The sequence below is a fragment of the Manis javanica genome, chromosome 10 (assembly GCF_040802235.1).
Source record: "Manis javanica isolate MJ-LG chromosome 10, MJ_LKY, whole genome shotgun sequence".
NCBI lineage: Eukaryota > Metazoa > Chordata > Mammalia > Pholidota > Manidae > Manis > Manis javanica.
The window spans coordinates 15,777,808-15,797,582 of NC_133165.1; the positions used below are offsets into that span (position 1 = coordinate 15,777,808).

Sequence of the window (19,775 nt, forward strand, 5' to 3'; positions counted from 1 at the left end):
GACAATCAAATATCCTTTCATTTTCCCTGGTATTCCTTAAAAAGATCAAGTGCTGCAACACTAAAATCATTGAAGAAGCATGGCTTCTGGCTTACCTGACTCATCTGTGTCAAAGAAAAGAACACTGGAAGGACCGAGTCCTTTTAAAGTTCTTGCAGCAGCAAAAAAACTATAGAGTGTAAATGGTGAAAGTTCTTCCAGTATTACATAGTTATCAGAAGTAATAAAAGAGTGATTTTCATTTGGTCCTTGCAAAGTTAAATCATAACTTATTATTGCACCATTTGGCTTTACTGGGGGATCCCATGATAAGAGAACGGAGGTAGAGGAAAGGTTTTTAAAAGTGTTGATTACTGGTGAAGTTTCTGGGACTATAAAAGAAAAAAAGAATATTAAATGAAACACAAGGGAATTACGTAAAAAGAAGAGGCTTTAACAACGAGACTTAATTTTTATTAGCAGATGATTATTTAATTCAAGCAATGTAGAGGTTGTTGTGTTTATTGAAAGGCTAATTACATGAGAACAAACAGAATCTATACAAGCTTAAGAATAATGTTTTGTATCAGAAAACAATGTGAATAAGGGAACACCACCAATCTGATTAATAGGCAATAATGGGATCCAGCCTACCATCTTCTTCAGTTTTGATGTGTAGCTGGGCAGTATAGGTATCAGAAAATCCCTTTTCTGTCGCTGGAGTGATTTTTAATATGTAATCAGTGTATTTTTCCAGATTATCAAAATACATGCTTCTTTCATATGTAAGTAAAGGTGGTCTCACATGGCGAGGAGTCTGCTGTAAGCTTAGAGAAACATAGTAGAAGACTAGACCATTCGGTTGAGATGGCGGGCCCCAGCTTACATTTACTGCAGTTGCCGAAATGGACTCGTAAGTCAGGTTTCCAACAACCCCTTCGGGTACTAGGATAGGTAATGTGCAAAATACAAAAATTATCAGTCACCCTAAATAACATTTAATTAAGTTCACAAACTGAGGATAATTGCTCAAAAAGCATCTATTATATCCTCTGTTCTTACCTTATTTAAATGCAGATGTTGTAAACATATTATAAAATGTCTTCTAAATAATTACACTATAAACCATTCAAAATAAACTCTGTCATCTTTAACACCTGTGAGAATTGTTTCATATAGTATTCTTTCGTCTTTCCTACACCATAGAGATCATACATATATACACATGTATGTGTGTATGCCTACTCACGTACTTAAATATTTTGATAATTTTTAAAGTCCAAATAATATTTTTAGTTTCTTTCTTCTAAAGCTCATCCTTGTCATACATATAGGATATTTGGGACCTCTAAGCTGGAACAGTGCACAGTAAATGTTTAGCATTCGTGGCATGTAATAATGACTGATAAAGTGTAGAGGCTGGTGAAAATCTTGGCGAAGATCTGCATTTAAAGGATGTCTGAAATGATACTGATTGCTCATAATCCCCAAGCACTTTAGTGAAAACTCTGAAACACTTATTTCCACGTATTTTATCAGAGCTCATTCTGCTGATTAATGTGTAAACTACGTAAAAGATTGTTCCAACAAGAAGGAAAGCATACTTATAATGTCTGTCAATTTATCATCTTTAGACAATAAACATAGACTTTCACTCTCAGCAGAAGTTTAGGTCCATAGCATTTCTCAATGAAAGACTAGTCTTTGAAAAAATAAATGCACCACAGAAACAACCACAAGAAGATAGAGGCAGTGACCCTGGTATCACTGTACACTTGAAGCTGAATCCTAAAAAACATAAGCAATTTCAATGATTATAGTTTTCTGAAAATTCAGCACAAAGAGAAATCTGCTGAAGCTGCATTCAAGAAACTTCTGGGGTTAAAAAAAAAGACCTTCTGGGTATATTAGTCACAGATGCAATAAGAACAAAGATGCTGAATAGAGCTCTAGGTGGATTTGAAGAATGAGAAGGAAACAAGTGCTTCAAGAAAAAAAAAACATAGTTCCTAAAATGAATGGATATTAAGTATTGGAAAATCTGTCCATGTATGCAGCAGTATTTTTCATGCCGATAACTGGACAGCTGTGACATTTTTTGAAGCAATAAACGTGACAGAATTTTCATGAATTGATGGTAGCAGTTGTCATGAATAGAAAAGCTGTTATTATTGTAATAATTTAATAGCTACACGAGATGCATTTTCAAACTTCTATAATGACTAGTTAAATGCTCCTAAGTAAAATATAGATTTTACTACCAATACCTACAAATGGAAAAAGATTCTGAAATTATTATAAAGTTTTAAATTGATCCCACGAAAGATTAATATATGCTTTTTGTTTACATACGGTCTTGATCCGTGTATACTTGAACTACGTCACTGCTTTTATTCCCATCTCCAACTGAGGTACTTGCTGTTACCCAAAATGTATAGTAGCTGAATATTGCCAGTTTATCTATTATTGCAGATACGGTCAGATTGTCAGACTCACTGGTTACTTCATGGAGTGTAAAATTCTGAAAAATAAACATATTGTTTTAATCATTCAGAGTATAGATTTTGTATACATGAGCACTTCAAAAGAATTATTGCCCATGAATTGGTTGTCTCTTATTATTTTAATATGTTAATTTGTGAGTAAAATCAACACAGAGCAATTGCAGTAATTAAACTGGAAATATGTTTGCACTGAAAGAGGAAGAGGTGGTAGCAGTTTATAAAAGCAACATACAAGGTAGAAGAGAGTAGAAGCTCGGAGCTCAGTAATGGAGAAAGTCCAGTGACCCACTGAAAATATGGCAGCTCTACCGCTCAGGGCCAGTCCTTGCAGAACACTCAAGTATGTTTTGAAACATTGATTACAGATTTTTAAACATTTTGGAATATTATAAAAATTAAATTTTTTTTCCTATTGATGAAGGAATTTTGAAAGTGTTCACCTGTCTATGTGCTGAAATGGTTATTATTCATTTGTAATAGGTCTTTTTTTTCTACAGCCATGGGGAGAATTGGGGAGGCAGTGGGATGCATTCTTTTTATGCAGAATAAGAGAAATTTTAATATTCTTTTGTCTGACTCCTAGTTACATTTTTCCCAAGGCATTTTTTGATGATTAGGGAATTTATGCAATCAAATCCTTCTGATCAAATTTTAAGTACAAAACACACAAAGAAAATTAATTCTAAAATTAAGGAAAATAGACTTGAAAAAATCACGTAGGCAATTAGTATGAATAACTTTATAATAAAGTCCACTCCACTGAGAAATGTTGATCATTCCAATCCACACACAACTTTTAGAGTCCTAGAGACCTACATTCAATTCTGGTGGGGGTAGCCCTGAATAAATCACCTAATCTAAAAACTTCTCCTTCCTCAACTACAAAATGGGAATAATTGTTTCCACTTCGTAGAGAGCTTTTGAGGGTTAGATGATATGAAGCACATAAAACAACACCACAAATGGCACACAATTAAAAAAAATAAATGGTAATTAGTTCATTTAAATGAATAGCATAAGATAATCAATTTGACTAAAATTTATAGTCAAGGATAGTTCTGCTGTGTATCAAAAATTAAATTCAACACATTTTTATGGATCTTTTGTTAGAATTTGGGGGGGGAATAGTGAGTGTAAGAAAAGATCTACTTTAATTTTGAGGTAACTTGTTTAGGTACAGACAAGTTAAGACAAGATACCAATCTCACACAAAATATGACCTGTGAATTTACATATTCTCCACACACATCTACTTTACACATGGAATACTGGCTTATACACAGTATCTCTTAAAAATATTAACATAGGTATTCAGCCATAAGAAAAGAAGGAAATCTTGTCATTTGTGGCAACATGGATGGACCTTGAGGACATTATGTGTTGAATGAAATAAGTCAGACAAAGAAAGACGAGTATCATATAATGTCACTTATCTGCTGACTCTAAAGCATACAAAAAAACAAGAATGTGAACTCACAGATACAGAGAACAGACTGATAGTTGCAGGAAGTATGTGGAAGGGAAGTGGGGCAAAATGGGTGAAGGTGCTCAAAAGGAACAGAATGCCAGTTATAAATTAAATAAGTCATGGGGAAGTTATGAAAAAATATATTAATGTAGCTTTTATGGAGCAAATTTTAATTTTTCTTTGTTACAGAACTTATTCTGACTATCCATGACCTTGATGACTATTAATGAATTATTTTGAATCACCCAGAAGTCATTCCTGTGAATGTGTGACTTAGCATGCTTAGTCATGTAACAAATTTGGAATTAGATCAGTTATCTATCTGATTATTTCATTCATCTATTTATTTAAAATTTGAGTCTTTCAGCTCAAATTACCTAATTAAGGCTTACTACGTGGTGTGTATAAATGCAATCAGAAGTTCTTCAGTGACAGCTTTCCAAATTTGGTTCATCAACCAGTACTCACCTAGCACTTTTTAAATACAGTAAGACACTACATCAGGCCCACTGAGAATATATGATATAAGTGGGTAAAAATTAAAATTTACAAGAGTTAATGCAGTGTATACAAAACCCAGTGTGCAGTACTGAAGGAAGAGCCAGGTGGGCAGCCAACAGTCGTAGAAATTGACTTCCCCAAGGTTAGAAGGAAGATCACGTCATGACAGATTCAAGTGCTCCAAAATTATGACTGAAAATAATGATGGGCTATTATAATAACTTTATGTTCTTTCAATTAAAACGTAAACGTTTATTGAGCACTAAGTCTATGTGTGATACAGTACCAGAGGACTTTAGGGGATGGAAAGATAAGGTCACACGACCCTTCCCTCCAGTTGTTTGCTATGGCGAAAGGGAGCTAAGACAGGTAGCAGACACCAGGAATACAAGACAGGAGGGACTATGAGGTACCATGCATGTCACTCTGTGAAGTTCTATGGGAAGGAGGAAGCACAAGATAAAGCTACATATTTATTCTGCTATATAATTTTTTACTTTGAGGATTTCTTCTGATCTACCAATACCAAATAGAAAATTAGGTAGTGAAGATTTTGATGCTATATTTAACATTAACTTTAGAAATACATTAAAGCACAGATGAAACTCTGGCAATATGAGAAATATTTTAACATCATTAGCCTGTGCCCTCTTGCAGCTGTCACACTTGGAAGCATTCTTAGTTTTACTTAATGAAAGATTACATTTTCTAAAATAGAGAATTGAAAATGGGATTGAATTATATAGCCAGGTCGAACAGTAAGTTCACAAGATCATATTGAAGCCACAGAGATGTTTACACTTGATTATTTAAGTTTGGAGAAAGAGAACCAAACCAGAATTATGTATAAGTCATAAAGTAAATTCTACAGAGGCAAAACCTTTACTAAGATGCAAAACTACTGACACCACTTTGCAATATTTTTGTTAAATCCATGAAAGAAGAAAAATCTGCACTTCAAATGGCCTCTTGAACATAATGACACATCGTTAAATGTGTAAATAGCATTGTGGTAAAAAATAGCAAATTGCATACAAATCCCATTTCTCTACTACAAGTAGAGCCCAACAAAAAAAATTATCAAAAAATGCTTGATGTACAGAGTAGAGAGAAAGCAAAAAGGGCCCCCCTTTTCCCTTCTGCTCCTTCCTTAAGGCACTTGTTAAAAAAATTATAACTACATTTGTATCTGTATATTTATGTCCTGTGTATACCAGTTTTCTTTTTGGCAGGAAGTTTTAAATAGTCCTAATTGTACAATTCCACTATTCAAGGGCCTTGAATAGAATGTAAAGACCGAGCCAACATCGTGACTTCATCTCACTGCTGGGCTGTCCTGAGAAGATGGCAAAGTCCTGCTCTCCGACCCTCTTCACCGTCCTGAACTGCCCTATTGACACACGAAAGCAAGTCAGGCCCCAGTCCCTGTATAATCGCATTAGGTTGTGAAGGAGGCATCCAAAAGAGAAGTATTGATGAAGAACTGAGATTTGCATAATGAACACATCTGTGGCTCACAAGAACCAACTCTCATGCTTAAGTTTGGGTTGTCAGTCACAAAAGGAAATTACTGAGACTTATCTCTACCTTCTGCTCAAAAGGATACAAAGAAAAGGAATGGCCACAGTCCTAATCAACATGCAGTCAACAGTTTCTACAAGTAAGATACATATTCTGTAGATTGTAGTTTTTCTTCTAAATTACTATTTTCCAAATTACATTCTAACTGTTCCCATTCCTGATTCAATCACAACCACTCCAATTTTACCCTTCTTATATATTAGAGTTCTATGAAAGATTTCCGTTGGAGAAATGAAGGAATTCTATTGAATAAATTAAAAATATTTTTCTAAATGAAGTGCATTTAACTATTTTCATAACTAGTATCATTCGTATCCCAGAAAGTACCCATTTTTGCACTGTACAGCGCTTCAACCTTGCCCACTTCAAGGTAAAGGGTCACATTCCTAGTGGTTTCATTATATGTAACATTAAATAATAATAATAGTAATAATAATAATAACTGCTCTTGCTAACAGTTGAAAACATTTTTTAAATTGAAGAAAAATGCACAAACACATCCAAGAATGAAAACTATTTATATTGTACACAAATTTAAAAGGAAAAACTTTTTAGATGAGAAAGAATTGAGGGTAAATGAAACCAAGAACACTTCTTGGAGGAGTGGACTTGAGGGCCATATTTACACACAGAATTTTAAATGTATGGCAGCTTCATTGTTTGTAAAACATTTGAAACTGATATAGAAATATGTGTGTCAGCATGTATAGATAGATTAAAAGGTATCTGACATCTCTCCACCACATTATTCTATGTCAATGGGAGTTTTGTAAATGTCTAATGCATAATTATTAATGTAAGATAAATGTTTTTCTCCATGCCAAGTCTATATCATTATCAATAAAACTGAAGGCTGAGAAAACTAGGAGACCACTCAGGTCTTACCTGCATGAAAGTACTTGAAGTATTGCTATAATAAACAGAATAATGCTGTATAATCCCATTAGGTTTGGAAGGAGGCATCCAAAAGAGAATTATTGATGAAGAACTGAGATTTGCATAATGAACATCTTTGGGAGGATCACTTGGTGCTGTAAAACAAACAATGGAACAAAAAACTGTACTTGTGGTCCAAAAAAAATCTGAAATATTCCAAATTTTACCTGCCTTTCATAAGTGATAATAATTGTTTTCTAAACAAAAACACTTAAATTGGGAATAATATCTAACTAGAAGTTGGCAGTGAAATCCATAAGGCTCATGGAGCTATCTCTGTAACCCTTTTATAACAATACCTAAGTGGGGAAAGACGGACTTCATATTCATAAAACACTATCCTGGCTCTAAAACCTGCCTACTGCCCTAGATTTGAAACATTATAACAACTTTCTAATATAGAACATATAATATGAAATTCTAAAATGGAATAATGTGGGACAAAAGTAGAGAACTGACTTTATGCATTTAATTATCATTTAACAAACACATGCTTACAAGTGTCAACCTCTGTGCTGAGTTCATTTACGAATACAAATGTATGTTATTGTCATAAGGACCCTGTGAAGTAGGTACTGTATTGTTCCCATAATAAAGATGGGAAATTGAGACCAAGAGATTAATTAACTTTCCCAATATTACACACCTACCAAGTGACCAAAAAGCAGTTTTGCATCTAACCAATGGAAGATATTAGGCATAATAATACATTTTAGTATTCAACACTTATTTTTTTCTGAGAAGGATGTCCTTTCACTCAGCCTTCACCTGTAAGAACTTACCTCCCTCCGGTGTTCGAAAGTTAATGATATTGCTTCTCATTTTCCCATCGCCAAATCTGGTGCTAGCTGTTACATAAGCACTATATTCAACATTATAGTCCAAATCTGAAAACTTTAATGATGTTTCAGTTACATTAAGAGTTTTTAATGAAGATCTATTCCTGAGAGAAAAAAAGAGAGTGCTTGTCCAATTGACTATTAAACATTACATATACACTGAGTACAAGTAGATGCCTATTAAAAATAAACAATTATGCACAAAAATCTATATATCCAGACCTATAAAGATGCCACTTATCCTGAAATGCAGAAAAGAGTGAAATTCACAATAATTCAATAAATAAACTTTTTTGTTTTCAAGCATCTTCAGTAATCCAACCAAGTGTTAATAAGATGTTCATATTAGAGCTTCCCTGGACTGATCTCAGTGGGACTCTAGAAATACTATATATTCAAAGTAAATACAGTGTTCCTTTCCACCCCAATATTTCAGGTGTTCAAATGTATTGGCAAAATCTTATTTATACCATTTATCAAACAAACTCATGTTTCATAGATTGTACAAGAGTAATATTTCCTTTAGGTCAATTGAAATAAATAAATAGTAAATATCTGAATAGTATTACCTTAAATAGCAAGCCTATGGGTCATCCTTTGTTTATTTAATCAGAAATGAGGTTGAAAATAATGTATGTGTAACATCAGGAAAGACAAAAGCACAGCTCACATCTCTCAACCAATTAAAATCGTAGAAGTATTTCAAAATGTCATTCCAGGAAACAAAACAAGTCAAATAAATATTGACTAAAATCTCTCCAAGTAAGTACTGAAATTCCAAGAGTGAAAAAAAGTTTAAAGAACAAAATGTTGTTAGGTATTATGGCACTACAATTATTTTATTTTAGTCATTAGTTCAGTTTCCACAGTTTTGAATTGGATATAAATTAGAATCTAAGGAATGAATGTAAATATAGAGTTGTTCTAAAGTCTGTATTTAAAAACAAATTTAAATTTTAAGAGCAATAAAATTAAGTGTTCAAGAATTTAAATAAAGAAATATGATCAACCTCACAGGAAAAGTATATATCTCATGCAATCTCATTTTTCTTCTCCCTTAGAAATACAAGACATCAAAGAAACAGATGGATATTCCCTCTGAATATAAAATGCTCTTTCCAGTGCAATACTCGAATTATTGAATCATTAAGAGGAATAATGGATTTCAGGTGAATTACAGGTATCTATAAAGCATACATTTCAGCCATGATTTTACCATTACAAAAGTGTCAATTCACTTCAAATGTATGTATGGTTATCTGAAAAACAGTCGGAAAGTTTACCGTGGTGAGAAAAATGTGGATTCAGAGTATGCGATTAGAGACAGACTAGATTAGCCAGGCTATTTAGCAATTTGAAGTAGTTTCCTCAGACATCCTTCTTCAGAAGCAGCAGGGAAAGCTTTCTCTGACTTCCGTGAGACCACAGGAGAGGGGCTTTTAAAACTTAATGTTGTGGCTATTAGTCTCAGAGAAAGATGCCATGTCATAGAAACTTTACCCAATTCTCTGCTCTTGTCATTGCTCACAGATCATCAGAACACTACAATAGCGCTGATCCAGTCAGATCTTTAAAGCTATAAAATTAGCTAAAGTAACCTAATTGCAATTTATCTATTTTAAAAATTCCTATTCAAGCATATTTTTCAAATGTTATCTGCTGCCCTGTATTATTACCTTTTTGTCCTCATATTCACAACAAAATATTGCAGATATGTATCTGCTTACAATAACAAAAGCCCCTTATTATGTTCTGTTGCTAATGTAGAATCAAGGCAATTTCCTGGAAAATGCAGATTGAAATAAGTTTTGTCTCACATATCCAGATATTCAGTAAAAAGAAGGTAGTCTCTATAAACTACCTGAAAAACAAAATCCAGTCATTCACCTCATTTAGCATATATATATAGTTTCTGCATCTACCCTGTTTTACTTCCAGAGACAAAATAGAGCTAGCAAAAAATTTTCAGATACTAATATGTCTTGACCATTTGAGGTTTGTCTGTTGTTCTTTTGGAGTTTAGAACTGTTGCTGATATGTTAATAACTAAGGTGGTAAAATAGCTGAACATGAACTTCAGTTTAAAAATCAACATTAAATAAAAGTTTAGAATGTATCTTAGGTACTTAAGAGAGAGATTGTCATGTAACAGAACCAAGAAGGAAAGACAGAAGTGATGCTCTCTACAGGTCTGACTCAGCCTGAATCTTGTGCTCCTGTGAGATTGGAGGAAATACACATAAAGCTCTGGGAGGAGGCCTGAGTTCTCAGCCCCCAGATGAATGAGCTCAGACAGCCATCCTGCCGTTCAGGTGGTCACCCCCTCCCTTGAACGAGAACCCCGCTTTGGCACTGACATTATCAGTTGTAACTTTGGGCTCTAGTTGGCTTTGTATCAAAAATCTGTTTTGTTTTTATTAGTTTAAAATATGATCATATGATTATGTGTTCCATTATAGTCTATTTCCCTTTATTAAAGTATGTATTCTTTTATATCTTGAATTTTTTTGCATAAGTAAATAATGATGATATATTTCTTTTTTTTATACTTGCCTAATCTGGGTGTATCATAGTTGCTCAGACATTTTGTATAAATTATGGGTTGTCTTTCTCTTCATTTTTCCTTTGGTTATTACTAGTGATAATGCAGTAGTGAACAGAATTAAAGGGGGAAATAGAATGCAATGCATTCATTTTAGGAGACTTCAACACATCACTCACTCCAAAAGACAGGTCAACAAGTAAGAAAATAAGTAAGGAGACAGAGGCACTGAATAACATATTAGAACAAATGGACCTAACAGATATCTACAGAACACTTTACCCAAAAGCAACAGGATACACATTCTTCTGAAGTACAAATGGAACATTTTCCAGAATAGATCACATACTAGGCCACAAAAAGAACATAAGTAAATTTAAAAAGACTGAAATTATACCGACCAACTTCTCAGATCATAAAGGTATGAAACTAGAAATAAATTATGCCAAGAAAACAAAAAGACCCACAATCACATGGAGGCTTAACAACATGTTCCTAAATAATCAAGGGATCAATGACCAAATTAAAACAGAGATCAAGTAATATATGGAGACAAATGAAAACAACAGCTCAACACCCTAACTTCTGTGGGATGCAGTGACAGCAGTTCTAAAAGGAAAATATATAGCAATATAGGTCTATCTCGAGAAAGAACAATAATCCCAAATGAAGAGTTTGAACTCACAATTAATGAAACTAGAAAAAGAAGAACAAATGAGGCCCAGGGTCAGTAGAAGGAGGGACATAATAAAGAATAGGGAAGAAATAAATAAAATTGAGAAGAATAAAACAATAGAAAGAATTAATGAAACCAATAGCAGGTTCTTTGAGAAAATAAAAAAATAGATAAGCCTCTAGCCAGACTCATCAAGAAAAAAAAGGAGTCTATACACACAAACAGAATCAGAAATGAGAAATGAAAAATCATTACAGACACCACAGAAATACAAAGAATTATTACAGAATACTATGAAAAACTATATGCTAACAAACTGGATAACCTAGAAGAAATGGACAACTTTCTAGAAAAATACAACCTTCCAAGACTGACCCAGGAAGAAACAGAAAATCTGAACAGATGAATTACCAGCAGTGAAATTGAATAGGTAATCCAAAAACTACTCAAGAACAAAATGCCAGGACCAGATGGATTCACTGCTGAATTTTATCAGATATTTAGAGAAGACCTAATACCCATCCTCCTTAAAGTTTTCCAAAAAGTACAAGAGAAGGGAATATTTCCAAACTCATTTTATGAAGCCAGCATCACTCTAATAGCAAAATCAGGCAAAGAAACCACAAAGAAAGAAAATTGAAGACCAATATCCCTGATCAACATAGACGCAAAAATACTCAACAAAATATTAGCAAATCGAATTCAGTGAAATCATTTTAGTGATTTAATTCTAGAAAATTATTAGAAGATTTTCAAAGTGTTTTTGAATTTGAGAAATCAAAATAATTTGAATGACCTTGAAAATTATTCTAAATAAATGTCAAATACAGTTTTTCTAACTATCCACACTCATTGGCAACACCAAGAAAATGTCTTGGGATGTGATTAATGGAGCATTTAAGATGAAGTTATTTCTAATTAATTTATAATGTTTTTCAAAAGACAGACCACATCTGACATCTAGAGCATAAAGGAAACACTATAGCATAAGAGCATTTTCTTTGTTCTGCTTTCCCACTTTTTTGTTCCTCTCTTATTACATCAAAACCCTGTTAAGCAACAATTGCCTACAAAGGAATCTTGAATACCAAAACCACATGAGAAGACACTATTTCCCCATTTTTCACATAAGGTTTGAGACCCTGTAAAAGTCATGGTCTTAATTCTAATCTTCATCAATTGATACTTTCTTCCATTGTGGGTCATCTAACCTGATGATACACTATCCTTGTCTGTTCCTAGGAATTTACTTTCAAAACTTTAATCTGCAAATATGTAAATATTCTAGATATTTCACTTGCTAAATACCAGTTCCAAAAATAATTTCAACACCCATTTGCCTGACTCTGTCAAATCATTCCCTTCATCATGTGAACCAGCAATTTTCACTAATTTTCCCTTTCTAAGAAAACTGCTCTTTTACGTTGCACCTTACCCTAGAATAATTACTCTGCAAAGCTGAGTAGCATCAATTGCTAATGATGATGTATTAAACAACCCCAAACTAGCAAGGCATAAGAAGCTGTACATTCTATGATCTTAAAGCTTACCTAGAAGGTCAAAGGAAGTCTGAATCAGAGTACAGTACTCATTCGTTGTTGCTATTGTTCTTACCATCATCGTTTGATTGGCTGGTTGATATGGCTTGATTTTGTTTTGTCTGTTTGCATTTAGCAGAAAAGACATTTATAAGATTAGAGGGAAAAGTTGCTAAAGAGAATGAGGTTGAAGCTGTGGAAGCATACACTTATAAACCATGGTCTTGGAGCAGACAGAAAGAATTAGGATCCAGAATCCAAAGAAGGCATTGTGCTGGAGCTGGAGGAGAAAGGTTTCATCCCCTGAGAGTAGACACAATCCCTCAGGCCAGAATCCCTCAGTTTGGATTTTATTCTAAGATTAGTGGACAGCCTTCAGAGTGTTTTCTCCAGGAGTATGATCTTTGGGTGCATGGTTAAAATTTTTTTTAACCCTATACAATACTGAGAGGCATACCCTCTCCCTCCTCTATCCCTCATTCTAGCCTCAAGAATCCCTGTGTCTGGCTTGTTCACCTTCCCAGCTTTGTCTCCTCCTGCACGTATACTCAAGATACAGGGAGAGCTATCTTGAGTTTTCACACCAAGTGTCTTACTATTAGCCACACCTGCTGAAATTATTTGAGTTCCTACACCCTAGATGTTCCAGCTACATGTGTCAATAAATTCCCATTTTTACTTATGTCACTTTAGGTTGGGTCTGGTCACTTAAAACTAAAAGAATCTTACTAATACCTATTCCCACTCTTTCTACAGTTGCTCATGTGCTTTGATCCTAATTATGTCCACCATTCACAATACTCTTCCCTTGAAGAAGGTCTACTTTGTCAATATATTGTTTAAACTGTGGACATCAGTAATCCAACTGGTTCACCCATGAAACAGAATAAATATTCTCTCATAATGCATACAGTACATCTGTTAATTCAGGCCAATATCAAGTGGGGATTTTTTTTGGTAGAAATATCCCATATCTGTTGCTGCAATAATCTTAATTTATAACTCTGTAAGTCTTTATCACAAATGTTTTTATCAAACTAAGACTTCCCGAATCCTTTAAGTGTACTGCTGAGTTTTTAGAACAAAGATGAATTATAACCCTTATTCCTAACAATGCACAAAAAGCATGATTTGCAAGTGAGACAAACCTTAGTGTATGAAGAAGTAATGTACGAATTTCTGGCTCTATGATCTTCTAGCTCTGTAACCTTAAGTAACTCCTTAATTTATCAAGACTCAGTTTCCAAAACTATAAAATGAGGATAATATTCTTCTCTTTAGGGTATTGTTAAAGACGCATAAGAAAATATAAGTAAGAAAGAGGACATCTTTTTCTTCAAATGCTATTGCAACCATCTCTCTTGAGCCCTTTTCTTTGGCACCCCAAGATATTTTGCTCCCTGAGTCTATAAGGCAAGGAAATCACAATCTCTCCCAGCTGTGTGTTTTGTGAAAATAAAATAAAAAGACCCCAAATTGAAGGTGTAAAAAAATCCATGCAGGCAAAATAAATGACTAAAATGATTGTATTTAAAGCAAGCTGTGGTGGAAACTGCGGTAGACTGCACAGCAAATGCTCCATCTAAAGACAGCCTCTATTCAACTCCAGCTGATTTTTATCATGGGGAATATGGCAAAAATATTCTGATTTTTAAAGGAAACAAAGAACCTGAAGTTTTACTAGATATCCACTTATTTTTAAATGTTAACAATTCTGTTTTGAATTTAACAGTTTGCAGGTCCAGCAAAGCATGGATAGCCATAGGTCGCCTGTCTGTGACTTGGTATGTAGTTTTCACCTAAGGTGCTCATAGAAATGACTGGCAAGACAGAGTTTTTTAACATACCACCAGAAACCTCAAGTCAAATAATCAACAAAGACAAACACCATGATTTCACTTATATGTGAAATCAAAAAAAAAACAACAAGACAAAACAGACTCACAGACACTGAGAAGTAACTGGTGGTTGCCAGGGGGAAAGGTTGGGGTCAGGTGGGTAAAAAAGGGGAAAGGGATAAAGAGGCACAAAATCTCAGTCATAATGTAATTTAGACACAAGGATAAAGCATAGCATAGAGAATATAGTCAATAATTCTAGAACATCAGTCTATGTTGACAATAGTAATTGCACTAGTTGAGGGGAGCATTTAATAATGTAGTTAACTATCCAATCATTATGTTGTATACTTGAAACCAATATAAAATTGTATGTCAACACTTCAGTGAAATATAACAAAACAAATTTAAATTTAAAAATGTAATATAAATAATATTAAAGTCTGTGTAACATATGACATACATTTATTTACTTTTTTATCTTATATTATGACCTAGAATAATACTTAAACATTGAGTGTCCAACACAATAAATTGAATAAATAAAATTACCAGTATTAGAAATAACTTAGTGAAGCTTCAGATTTTCACCAACATAAAGATCCAAATAGCATACAGAAAGCAGCTGAGCTCAGTAAATTACTGGTAATTAATAATAACCATATTAGACAATACTTTTATTTAGTAACACTGAATACTAGAAGACACTGGATTAAATCTCTCAGAGTAAAATGACAATTTTAAACACAGCGTTCTCAGTTCAGTCAAAGCTGTAGTCATCTGTGAGCAAACAGAAATATTTTCAGACATACAGACAAAGAAAATTCTTATTGGAAAAAATTTTAGTTAAATGACACTCAAGTTGGAAACTATAATAGCTCTGGACTAGTCTGTACCTACTAATATAAGCAATAATTTAAAACAAATATTTTTAGAAATATATCAAGAAATTTATAAATATGCATTATTATGTGAGAAAAATAGAAAATTTTGTAAAGAAAATAACAGGTGGAGTAGCTAAAAAATAAAATAAAATAAAATAAATATTGAATATATGAATTATCAAATGAACATATTTTGTATATTAAATAAAATGCACAGTCATTTCAAACACTCATGACACATGTATTAGACAAATATATCAAAGTAATCTCAATTCATTTTAAAAATAATTTATAGGAAGAATTTTATGCTTATAATACCACAGAACATAAACAAGCATAAGTATGTGCAGTTAATGCACTTAATAATAAATATATGATATTCCTGTCCTATTTCTTGGTTTTGGACTGTGAAATAAGGCAATTATCTTTATTTCCCATAATCTGTATATCATCTGCATCATCTGCATCTGTATGTATGCCAGATGGTGTATGTGTGCATGTATGCATTTATATCTGCAAATATACAGTAAATGCATTCAGAGCATAAAATCTTGTAGAAGAAACTGATATATTACATCAGAAGAGACATGCAAAAGGTATTGGGAAATAATCCAGAAAGGCTTCACCTTCATTATTTATAACTATAGTAATGGCCTATGTTTGGCCTCTGCATAAATTTGCATAGATTGTGGAAATCAGTATCCTATTTTTTGTTCCCCCAACAGAAAGTGATAAAAGAAGATAAATAAAAATGAAGTCTTAAATATGATCAAGAGTGCCCTTTTTCTCAATCACCCACTCTATCGATGTTTATAACTCTCATCATCTCAATCTGGCCCCAGTATTCCATTTCTACAATGCTACTTAACAACTTCTTGACACAGTCCATTCATGCTGCCTTCAAGACTTCATGTACAGTAGTTCCCCTTCATCCATGGAAATATGTTCCAAGAACCCCAGCAGATGCTTGAAACCACCGATAGTGCCAAACCCTATATACACACTGGTTTTTCCTATACATACATGCATACCTATGATAAAGTTTAATTTATAAATTAGGCACAGTAAGAGATTAACAACAATACCTAATAATAAAATAGAGCAATTATAACAATTTAGTGCAATAAAAATTATATGTATGTGCTCTCTGTCTCTCTCTCAGAATATCTTACTGTACTATATTCACTCTTCTTTCAATGACATGAGATGGTAAAATACCTACGTGATAAGGTGAAGTGAGGGGAATGGTGCAGGCCCTGTGATGTAGGGTTAGGCTACCACTGACCTTCTGACTATAACTCAAAGGGAGGATCATTCTGTTCTCCAGACCATGGTTGACTGTGGGCCACTGAAACCATGGAAAGCGAAGCTGTAGGTAAGGGAGGACTATTGGTCTGTATTCCCGCTGAGATGCTCTTCTGATTATCAATCTATCTTTACCACCTTCATTTCAAACATGAAGACAAAGAAATTTTAAATGGTCCCCTCCTCATTCTGATTATTGATTCACATCAGACACTCAAACTATTAGGTAATTTTAATACAGTGAAAATATTTTAGAAAACTGAAGAAACAGGACTTAGGCATACTTCTTAGCATACAGAAGCCATTCCCAAAGGTATGCTTTTATGTTACAGGGAAAATTATTTGACCAGTGACATTTAATAGAAAGCCGTATTAGAATTGTTTGACTTCCTAATATATTGCTCAGCAAGTATGTTTAAATTATTTTACATGGGCATATTTTATATCCAATTAGTCTATAATCATTTTAAGAGTATAATAAACATTTGTCAGACTGATTCATAATTACTACTAAGAAAATGTATATAAACTAGAATTTTCAGCATTGCTTTCATTCTAAAGTCTTTTAGTTATGCCTTATAGGGTATTCACTTAGAAGTTTGATAAACAAAACTGCTCAATTGTACTGATAATATAGAAGTAAATTGTTAGCCAAACCCAAGTTAAATTCAACTACAGATGGTTCTCAACTTCAGATGATTTTTTGACTTTACAATGATGTGAAAGGGATACACCTTCAGTAGAAACCTCCAAATTTTGAATTATGACCTTGTCCTAGGTTAGCAATAGGCAGTATGATGCTCTCTCATGATGCTGGGAAGCTCCCAGTCAGCCACATGATCATGAGAATAAATAAATTATACACTTACAATCATTCTGTACCTATACGACTATTCTTTTTTCACTTTCAATGCAGTATTCAGTAAATTACATGAGATATTCAACATTTTACTATAAAATGTTTTGTACTTAGATGATTTTCACCTAACTCTAGGCTAATGTAAGTATTCTGAGTATGTTTAAAGTAGGGTAAGCTTAGCTGTCATGTTTAATAAGAATATTAAATGCATTTTTAACTTCCAATATTTTAAACTTATGATGGGGTTATTAGGACATAACCCCATCATAAGTCAAGGAAGATCTGTATCAAGTAAATAAATAAGCTTATTTCAGCTTACTAGAATATCACACCTCAACCTACAGCGTATTAAAAAAATGAGCTTATTGTGCTCTAAGAGAAAGTTATTTATTTAATGGTGGTTGCTCTAACAATGTAAGGATTGTTAATCATTTGAAAATCCATAAGCATAATTTATCAATATAACTGAGGAAAAATGCTACTTTACCGTATGGATAGGTGATAAAAGTTATTTCACAATGCAAACTCCAGATCATTCTAAAATGCAGCAGACTAAAGCAGATTTCTGAGCATACCACTGACAAATCAATGTGACTCACACAATAGTGGTCATAAAGTGATTGACATTCTTCTAATGAGCTATTTTGTAAAGAAATAAACATGGCAAAGAGAGAAATCACTCAGTATAACACATATAATAGGCAGCTTGCATTTTGCAGACATTACTAAAAATAGCAAATATCCAAGGATGTTGTTTTTAAAAGAGTTTGGTAATCATTTGGGCAACTAAAATAATTGAAACAGAGAATTACAAGAGAAATAGGGACCCCCGAAACAGAAATTCTGCTAACTGTAGCCACCATTTTAAGATAACCATACAGATAACTGAGTATGGGAGCCAAGATTCAAACCCATGTCCCCAAAAGTGCCCAAGTACCAATTTAACAAAGAATATAATATTAAAACCTTTTATGAGGAACTCTTTCTGTATCCTCTGAACTAATCCCTGGGACTCCTAGGTTTCTAGAATTAATATATTAAGAAATGATTTCTCTGACTTGAATACATTTTTTAGTATCTTCAAAGTTTTAATACATTTATGTATCTTTTAAAAAAGTCTTTATTTTCATACCAAATAAAGAAAGATCCACATGTTCATTCCAATAGCTTTCCCCAGGCTTAGCCATTCAATGAGTTACAGCCACACTCGGCTCCCTGGATGGTTATTGAAAGCTTTTTAAGTGATCACGCTGGGTAAAGTGGTCACTTTTCCCGCAGTCAGATTCCAGGTGTGTCTTCCACAAGGATGCCTTACTCAAAACAGACTGTGGGGCAGTTGCAATGGAACTTTGCCTTGGAACAATGACACCGGAGAAGTTAGCACAGTTTCATCGCTATGTTCACTTCAGGATCACGTTTATTGCAGTGGAACTTTCTAAATGGGGAGGCCAAGGTACTGTCTGCTCAGTTAAAATAAATAAATACATAATATTCTCTGTACTGCTCTAGACTGTAGGCAGGCAGTCAAGAGTCAAATAGCATGTCAGTAGACCCTTTCTGACAGATGGTAGAGCAGCCCTGGCTCAAGTATGTCTCCCCCCCACAGGAGTGCTAAGATTGTTGGCTAGTTCTTTGTTTCTTTTGGCTACTTGATGGTTTTGATGAATTTGCTATGATCCAGGGGGTGTCATAGTCAGCCTTTGGCTAGAATTATGTTTCAGCAGTCTTGAAATGAGGCCCCTGACTCTGTCTGGTACAAAGTCAGGGAATGTGAATTCAATCATGATATTCTTTCGTATGCCTCTTGGTATCCGCAGCTTAAAAGGAGGATTCCCAGCTAAAAATTCATAGCAAAGCACTCCACAGCTCCAGAGACCCACTTTCTCATCATGCATCTCAGGAGTAGAGTCCCGAGAGCCCCAGAGGCTGGTTCTCCTGGAGGGCGAGGCATGTACCAGCCACCTCAAGTCTGCAATCTGAAGCTTTCCAGCTGGTCCAAGGAGCAGGTTCTCTCTGTCTCAGTGCCTCAGAATAACCCTTTCTGAATGACAACGCAGAAGGCTTACTCCTTCTGCTCAGGAAGGAGAGAAAAATGACTAGCCACTTAGAAAGTGTCTGTCCTCAGTATGCTACCATGCCCAGCAAACTAATTGCTCCTCTAGCAGATTCCCCCAGAGCTAGGGAAGGGTGTGGACCAGGGAAGGTAGATGCAGAGAAAACAGTCAAGAGCATCTAGCTTCTTGAGGGTTGAGGCAGACATGCTAAATTAAGAGCAAAAACATTAGAACAGGCCTGAGGTTGAATCAAAGATAAAACAGAGAAAAG

General features: G+C 34.1%; 1 protein-coding gene across 1 annotated transcript in view; it reads right to left on the bottom strand.

The window, feature by feature from the left end:
* Nucleotides 1-19,775, bottom strand: part of PTPRQ (protein tyrosine phosphatase receptor type Q) — a 198,873-nt gene that overhangs the window by 119,984 nt on the left and 59,114 nt on the right. Inside the window, exons 20-24 of the mRNA XM_073214156.1 lie at nucleotides 7,752-7,912; nucleotides 6,919-7,064; nucleotides 2,332-2,500; nucleotides 634-924; nucleotides 96-371 (exon numbers count right to left, since the gene is read on the bottom strand). Of these exons, the coding sequence (XP_073070257.1) occupies nucleotides 96-371; nucleotides 634-924; nucleotides 2,332-2,500; nucleotides 6,919-7,064; nucleotides 7,752-7,912 (1,043 nt within the window). The remainder of the gene's footprint in view (nucleotides 1-95; nucleotides 372-633; nucleotides 925-2,331; nucleotides 2,501-6,918; nucleotides 7,065-7,751; nucleotides 7,913-19,775) is intronic.